General features: G+C 37.9%; 1 protein-coding gene and 1 long non-coding RNA gene across 2 annotated transcripts; both read right to left on the bottom strand.

Moving 5' to 3' along the window:
* Positions 1–573: 573 nt before the first annotated feature.
* LOC106333807 lies at positions 574–3198 on the bottom strand. Its single transcript, XM_013772208.1, has 4 exons — positions 2937–3198; positions 2672–2831; positions 2273–2340; positions 574–847 (listed from the first exon to the last, which is right to left on the bottom strand). Exons 1-4 carry the CDS (start codon positions 3027–3029, stop codon positions 707–709), a joined length of 462 nt encoding a protein of 153 aa, XP_013627662.1. The 5' UTR covers positions 3030–3198; the 3' UTR covers positions 574–706.
* Positions 3199–5303: 2105 nt separating this feature from the next.
* Positions 5304–5887, bottom strand: LOC106333501. The gene is made up of 3 exons (XR_001268404.1): positions 5634–5887; positions 5457–5552; positions 5304–5379 (listed from the first exon to the last, which is right to left on the bottom strand). It is a non-coding gene; the product is annotated as an uncharacterized LOC106333501 (long non-coding RNA).
* Positions 5888–8852: the final 2965 nt, after the last annotated feature.

Raw genomic sequence — 8852 nt, 5'->3', positions numbered from 1 at the left:
GCGTCGGAAATAAGTTTCAGGATATGTTGGATTATCACTGAAATAATCATTCCATAACCGTATGTGGCCTTCTTCACGATTTCTTTCGATATAAACTCGTTTTTTCCGTCTCTTCGTTTCATCTTCTTGACCACCATAATTTTCGAAAAAATTATCGAATGTTTCATCAAAATATTGATCAAAATTTTCATCATTTACTCCCTCATTGTTATGGGAAGAAGATGCCATAATATAAAATGTTGTGTTTTTTTCGATGTTGTGTTTGATCTTGTTTTTTTTTTTTTTGTAAGAAACAATAACGAACTTGAGATTGAAGGAACAAGAAAGAAGAAAGAACTTGAGATTGAAAAAATAACTTGAGATAGAAGAAAGAGCTTCAGATTGAAGAAACAAGAAAGAAGAAAGAACTTGAGATAGAGGAAAGAGCTTGAGATTGCATGCATTTATAAGAAGAAAGAGCATGCATTTATACAACTTTCTGACACTTTGCTTAAGAAAGTCTGTGACATGAGATAATACAACACGAGTTATTGAGAAGAGAGTACAACATAGTAAAATACAAAAGTCCGTGACATGAGATAATACAACACGAGTTATTGAGAAGAGAGTACAACAGAGTAAAATACAAAAGTCCGTGACATGAAAGTGACTACAACACGAGTTCTTGACAAGAGAGTACAACACGAGGTCTTGACAAGACCTGATACTACAAACAAACAGAAACCACAATCCGTGACAAACAACAACATGATGCCAAAGTTTCTTTGCTGGTCTGTGACAGAAGGGAGAGAAGAGAGTTGCAAGATAGTCCAAGACAGAATCCGTGAGTTGCAAAGAGTCCAATAACCTGAAACAAACAACAACATGAATCAATAACCATGAGTTGCAAACAACAACATGAATCAACATGAAATAACATAACAAATTCAAACATGAAACAACAGAACAATTTCAAACAGAACAACAAGAACTTCAAACATGAAACAGACAACATAAAACAGAACAACAAGAACTTCAAACATGAAACAGACAACATAAAACAGAACAACAAGAACTTCAAACATGAAACAGAACAACAAAGAGTAGGACCTTTAGAACTAACTAGACAACAACTCATTAATCAACTTCTTCTTCAGAGCTTCTTCGTAATCAGCAAGAGGTTCCTTTTGGGCTAGTAGACTATCAGTTAGTCTCATCTTGGAAAGCCTCTCTTTGATAACCAGGTCCTGCTGTTTGGTGGACCACATGGTCTGAAACTCTGAGATCCTATCTTTCCCCTCTACCTTCGTCTTCTTTCCTTTTGCGGCTTTAACACCCGGGGAACGCTCCTCTTCATCAGTTCTTGTTTCATTTGCGTGTGAACTCTCTGACTGTAAATCCTCCTGACACTTCCTCCTTTTTGCGATTCCTTCGGATTTAAGGCCACACCATTTTTGATCATTTATTAGCTCCTTCCAAGCATGCTCAAGGACAATTTTTTTTTTGTGGTTGTTGAAAAAGATCTCATGGGCTGATTTGAGAACATCATTCTCATTTTGCCCACTAGTTTTCTCTCTAGTTGCTGCTTCAATAGCCTCACAGAACTTGTTTACTTGATCATTTATCTTGTGCCACCTCTGCTTGCAATGATTTGCGTCTTGCTGTTCAGTGGGTTGCAACCTTTGGACTTGCCGCAAAGTAAGCGGCAATCTTTTTCCAGAATGTACCTGACCGTTGCTCATTCCCCACTACTGGATCTTTGCTTGTGTTAAGCCAGGAGCTGATAAGCACAATATCTTCTACCGGCGTCCACAACCTGCGTTCCCTACGCTCTGCAGGACTGTCGTCAGGGTAGCTTTAAGCTTCAGCTCCTTGACTGCCAAACACTAGGACTTGCGATGAAGATAGTTGGACACTATCTTCTACAAAACTAAAGACACCTCCTTGTTGACTCGTAAGGAGATCAACAAAGTTACCACTCGGCTGGTATGTATTTGAATCCATACCCGAGAATGTACAGAAGATAGAAAGAAAAGAAGAAGGTAAAACAGATACAAGAAGAGAAGAAGAAGCAATGTTTATAACAGAAGAGAGAAAGAGAATAACACTGTCTTAAATACATCGAACAGCTAAATGGAGTTGACATAAACCAAACACATTCATCACACTTCAAAAGCTCTTTCTATCTAACCATCATCGTAGCCATTACATCTATTTATTACACTAAGCAAAACATTAACTACCTAACTCAACCATAAAGTGCTCAATAAATTCCAATGAAGTAGACATTTACCTGTATTGCTCTGCTTTGCGGTTCACTGCTTTGAGGTTCCTTCCTTTTGTACCGTGGATCCACGCAGCCTAACACACAAACAGAGAGTCAGAAATGATTTGAAGGATTAATGAATTTGAGAAGCACAAACACACATACAGCAAGTCAGAACTTATCACAAACGATTTTATCAATGACATAACATACAACTAACAACAAACACAAAATCAAACTATTCAACATTTGACTCATCCATCTTACGACAGAACATACCAAATCAAACAATTCAAAATTGTATGTTCAAACTTTTAAACACATCAAATTTGATCAATCCATCTTTATTCAAACAAACTTACAAACAAATCCAATTTTTTTGCTCCATCGCCAAAAAATTATAACATGAAACAACAGAAGCTTTACCGGTTTGAGATTCGAGGAGAGCCACCGTGAAAGAGCTCCGTCGCCACCGAGAGACAGCTTCATCGCCATCGAGGAGAGCTCCGTCGCCGTCGAGGAGAGCTCCGGCGCCCTCGAGGAGAGCTCCGGCGCCCTCGAGGAGAGCTCCGTCGCCACCGATACACTAAATCGAACCGAACAAACAAAAAAAAGAGTAAAAATTGCGATCAGAACAAGTTGAACAATAAGCAATCACATGCTTAGTGAAACAACAGAACAACCGTATTACCTTTTGATTATAGCCGAGCCACTGCAGGAACCCCCGATCAATCGCCTTTCCCCACCGATCATAACAAGAAGAGGCTTGATCGAAGACATGCATAATCGATCAATATCGCCTTTCGCCAAAGAAATCACCTTCCTCGAGAGGATTCGAGAGAGAGAGAGAGAAAGCCAAGTTTGAACGCGTTTAACGCGTAATCAAAGGTCCACCCTCTCGTTTGTTGACATGCGTCTACCAAGATGCGTCCCTTCCCGTGATAACTAAAGACCCGTCTCTTCCGCTTTCTTTTTTTTTTAATTATTTTTACCTTAAGAGACGTGATTAATATACAGCGATAATCATGCTCTAATATATGTCGTTTTGAAAATGGAATGTAACGTATTTATCCGTGAAAATGAATGGATTGCATATGCTCTCATAAAAGTTGAGATACCTATTTGGTTTATTTCAACTTGTCAAACCTTATGCTTATCCAAAGAAATTTGAATAATATTCGAGAATAATTTAAATAAGTTGCCTTATACCTACTGTATTCGGTTTATTTCAACTTGTCAAATCCTATGCTTATCCAACGAAATTTGAAATAATATTCGAGAAGAATTTAAATAAGTTACCTTACTTTTTTTTAGTATAACTGGAGAACATATTCCTCTATATTTGTGTGGGTCGCACGCACCTCTATGCCTTTTAAATCATCAAATAAGGGACCTAATTGTTTGAAGATATAAAAATCTACATTGTGTAATTTAATTTAATGTTTTGTTCCAGTCCTGTTTTTCTTAGTTGTTGGTTTTAGTGAAATTATAAACTGTTTATTGCAATTTAAATACATAACTAGATCTGGTTTTGTTTGGTTACAACTTTCGTACCACTACTGTATTCGACTTTTCTTAAAAATCAATGTGAACTCAAACCTTACACAACAAATGTTTCCTACGTTACCAAAGAGCACAAAAGATTACATTACCACATAGGCACATATGGTCTTCTTTTTTCGTCATAGATGATTTTATATTTACAACATTGTTATTATATATATGGAAATGGAAAATAATAACTTCAGCTAAAATAAATCATTTTTTCACCGAAGATGAATCGAGGGAAACGTATGCATCTTGTAAACTTCATATAATAGGAACTGAAAATAAATATGTTCTTAACCAAAGATATTAACTCAAAAATATGTTCTCAAGCTATGCCAATTCACGTTTTGTCTTGCTTTCGTGTACCGAAAACAGTTACAAAGAAGTTTACAAGTGTAGTTACACACTTTTAGTAGAGTAGTAATGGAAATAAAAAAAGTATGCATAGTTTTTTTGGGATAAATTGTGCAAAGGTAAAAAAGAGGAGATCTACAAAGTTTTAATACTGTTATTTTAGTAAAACAATTATGGAAGCTAACAGATAAACCTGAACATGTATTCATAAATGTTTTTAAAGGAAGAAATTATAGGAAATCAAATCTTTTGGATCCAATTAAGTTTTACCCTCTGTCTTATGGATGGTATAATTTCAGTTCGATCCCTGATTAAAAAAGGCTAATCAAAAGAGTGGGAACATGTTCGAGCATTTCCGTATGAAATGATCCATAGATCCCCGCTCTTCGTTCGAGGTCAGCACTACCAAAATCTCAGAATCAATTCTTGAACCCGTAACTTAAAGTAGAAGATTTAATTAATCCAACTGATCTATCATGGAATTTGAATTTGCTTAATGCATATATTCACCAGGATAATGTAAGTATTATACGGATTCTGACTTTCAGTCGACATCCAAAACAAGATTCATATGGATGGCATTTTACTGATCATGCACTACAAGAAATATCAACATTAGTAGCACACCGATAACGCTACCATATAATTTTCGTAGCGTTTTCACAAGCGCTATGTCTGCTGCAACTCTGGTAGGATCACCTTCCAATCGTACTGTTTTTTCATGAGCTATAATAAATATAGATATTGTAGCACTAATCTTCGGCTGTACAATAATCTTTTATATCATTTCATCCGTGCATGTATTTTTTCATCGCTTTTTCTTTTTCATAGTGCTGTAAAATAATTTATAAGAAACATAAATATAATGCTATAGTTTAAAAAAATAATTTAAAGATAATTAAATTAATCAATTAAAATGTAATAATTAATAATATAATTAAAAAATCGCAAATTAATTCATAATTAAAAATTAATTTTATTTATTAATTAGAATCAGTATACAGATAATTAAAGAAAACATTAAACCAAAAACTAATTAAAGACATTAAACCAAAACATAATTAACCTAAGGTCCGAAACCTAAAACCTAAGCCTCTCCCAGAGCCTCCGCCTCCAGCTTTGTAACCGTAGTCCTCCGCCTCAAGCCTCTGTTCTCTTCTTTAATCCCTGAGATCGAGCCGTTTTCTTTGCATCTTCCCTAACTTGATGTAGTCGTCCTCTATCATAAATAACTGCAAGCCATACACAAGTGTTCAACAATATTCTTTGAAAGACATAGAAATGGTTGGGGAATTGGTATGAGACAAACCTCGAGGTGGCTAGCAACAAAATCCTCCGCATTTTTTTTAACTAAGAACAGAAAAACAAAACACCACTTCTTCTCCTTCCCTGCTCCTTCTTAGATCTGTAACCAAAACAAAAATTAATTACAAGTAAATAGGAAGATGAAAAGAAAGAGAGAACAGATAAGAGGAAGTGACTTTACCAAGCTATGGTGGTGACGACGCGAGCTATGGCTGTAAAGACGACAAGCTGTGGGGGAGACGAAGACGAGGTCTGGTTGTGACAAAGGTTTAGTGGTGATGAAGAAAGAGACTAGAGAGACAAAATCTGTGAGATTAGGAAGCATGAGATTAACGAAGAAAAAAAAAGTGAAAGTGAAAGAGAAGAGAAAGGGACGGAAAGAAATACAAGAGAAGAGATTAGAGAGACAAGATCTTGTCCATTTGATTTAGGTTAATCAACGGTTGTGCTTAAAATTGTCTGATTCCTTGCCTTAGAGATTTATTTGTCAGTTTTTTTTTTTTTTGTCATCTATGACTTGCATTAACTTGAACTAAGTACAAACTCAAGTACAATGTTACAACGCTTAGGAATCTAAAACAAAGCCCGAAAGAGATACAGGAGACACACAGCCGGCAAAGACACACCTTTCCGGAGCCATGAAACTAAACAAGAGAAATAAAGAAACTACAACAACATAGACAGAGCAATTTTCATTTAAGAACCTCAATCTTTCCATCAACACTGATGATAGGACCACGGCAAACCAACATTGAAGGAAGGGAGATAGCAAACCCCAACAGATGTGTCAAAAACACCAGGTAAAGCACCACTGGATAAAGGATAAGGTGATATCTTTCTTAACCCTCGTCTCAAGGTAATCAGAGACCCTACGATATTTATCAAAACGGTGTGTTTAGCTCTGAGGGTGATTTTGTGGAGATTAGGGTTTTGGTTCTAAACTTCGCCAAGTCATCGTTTCCGGCACCGCCATAATGCCTCCGCCGGAGGTTGTGGCTGTTACAGATTCTCGGCAAGATGGTCTCACACAGAATTCACAAAAATCAGCTCCGTTAACTCGTTCTTGGGTGAAGGTCGCCCAACAAAATCAAAAAGAATTAACAAAATACGATGTTCAAATCAAGATGGAGGATGGTATCGGATCTGTAGAGATTCCAGATGAAGTCTTCAAGGATCCTCAACCCCTTTGGGAAGATTTTCTGATCGGAAAGTTTTTGGACAAAGCCCCACATATTGGGAAAGTCCACGCAATCGTCAATAAGATTTGGGCTTCTGACAAGTCACAAATGGTAGAGGTTTATGAGATAAACCCTACAACTATGAAGTTCAGAATCCTCGACTCAGCAATGAGAGAAAGGGTTTTGCGCAGAGGTATGTGGAATTTAGCAGAGGTACCAGTTGTGATGACTGAATGGAAACCCTTTGTCGAAGAAGAAGAACTCCATAACTCTGTTCCTTTGTGGGTTCATCTTAAAAATGTTCCCATGAACATGTTCTCGTGGAAGGGACTCAGTTTCGCCACAAGCCCGATAGGTGTTCTAGTTAAACTTCACCCTGATACTGCTCTATGCAAAGATCTCAAGGTGGCTAAAGTTTTTATCAAAGCAGACCTTACAAAAGCTCTCCCGCGCTCTATGAATTTCGAATATCAGGGAAAGGATACACTTATTGACTTCACCTTGCCATGGTTGCCAACTAAATGTACAACTTGTGGGAAGTGGGGCCATTCAGAAAAGGATTGTTTAAAACCGAAGGAGGCAGAGGTAGCAAAAATAGATGATGAAGTGGTGGTTTCATCTAAAAAAGTGGAGGAGGAAAGTACCAAGGAGTTGGACAGTGGAAACAATGAGGAAATTCAAACAGTGCAGTCTCATACCGAGAATGAAAACCCGGAGGAGGCAGAGCAAGTTGTGGATGTGAGAACTTCTGGAAAAGAAAATAAAGATAATCAGGAGGAAAGCTGGTTAACACCAGTTAAAGTGAGCAGAACACCGGAGAAAACAAAGGACCTTGAATCTGGTCAGGGTTCGATTATCTCAAACTCTCTATTCTCAGTATTGAGTTCAGATGAGGAAGAGGAAGAGGGTGAGATACTGCAACAGGAAGCAGCTATAGAAAAAGACGAGATCCCGCCTCAGGAGCCCATTCAAAAGAAGCAGGAAGTACAGAACAAAGCTATGTCTACCAGACCATCTTTGCCGCGTGTTTCAAAAGACAACCATAGGTTTGTCTCCAACTCAAATGTCCCAAAGACTACTGACTGCGGTCAAAATCTTTTGGGAAAAAATTCGACCATGAAATAACTGATGTCGGGTTTCTATTGGAACATCCAGGGTTTTAACAAAAATAAAAAGCATACTGTTGTAAAAGAATGGATCAGACGAGGAGGTATGAAGTTTGGATGTTTAATAGAAACCCGAGTGAAAGAGAACAGAGCGGAGAGGATTGTGTCATCTGTTTTCCAAAATTGGTCAATTATATCAAATTATGAAAACCATCGACTGGGTAGAATATGGGTTGTATGGAGTCCTGAAGTCAGAGTTACCCCTTGCTTCAAGACAAATCAAATTATCACATGTTCAGTGCTACTGGAAGGCATGGAAGAAGAGTTCTTCTGCTCTTTTGTTTACGCATCCAACTGTGCTGAAGAAAGAAAAGAGTTATGGAATGATCTTAAAGACCACCAGAACTCACCTATGCTTAAAGACAAGCCATGGATTGTGCTTGGTGATTCTAATGAGACTCTAAACCTGGAGGAATATTCGGGTCCAAACATTTCGACTGTTTCTACAGGTATGCGGGACTTTCAAGATGTGTGTCGGCATTGTTCACTCATTGACATGAGCTCACGGTCCTCTGTTAACTTGGAGTAACAAACGCAAGGAAGATCTGATTCGAAAGAAGCTAGATCGAACACTGGTGAATGACGTGTGGGCCACGAAATTCCCAAACACTTATTGTGTTTTTGAGGCTAGAGGGTGCTCTGATCACCTACGATGTAGGCTTCAGATCCAACCCCTTTAAAACAAAAACGCACGTTCAAGTTTACCAACGCTGTGGCAGAGGCACCAGACTTCCTTCCTCTTATGAAAAGCTTCTGGAGTAGTATTACTCCTCTGCATAACTCGACATCAGCTCTATTTAGACTCTCCAAGAAGCTCAAGGAACTAAACCCGGCTCTTCGACTACTAAGTAAAGACACTGTGGGCAATATTACAAAGAGAACCAGGGAGGCGTTTGATAAACTTTGTCTTTGTCAGACAAGAGCGATGACAAATCCTACCCCTGATGTGCTGGATGACGAAGTTCGAGCTCATGATAAATGGCAACTACTTTCGTCTATTGAAGAAAAGTGTGACACCCGTCACTTTCGAAATAGTAAAAATAATTCGATAAGTAC

The sequence above is a fragment of the Brassica oleracea genome, chromosome C3 (genome assembly GCF_000695525.1).
Source record: "Brassica oleracea var. oleracea cultivar TO1000 chromosome C3, BOL, whole genome shotgun sequence".
Classification (NCBI taxonomy): Eukaryota; Viridiplantae; Streptophyta; class Magnoliopsida; order Brassicales; family Brassicaceae; genus Brassica; species Brassica oleracea.
This window is presented reverse-complemented; position numbering and strand designations above follow the sequence as displayed.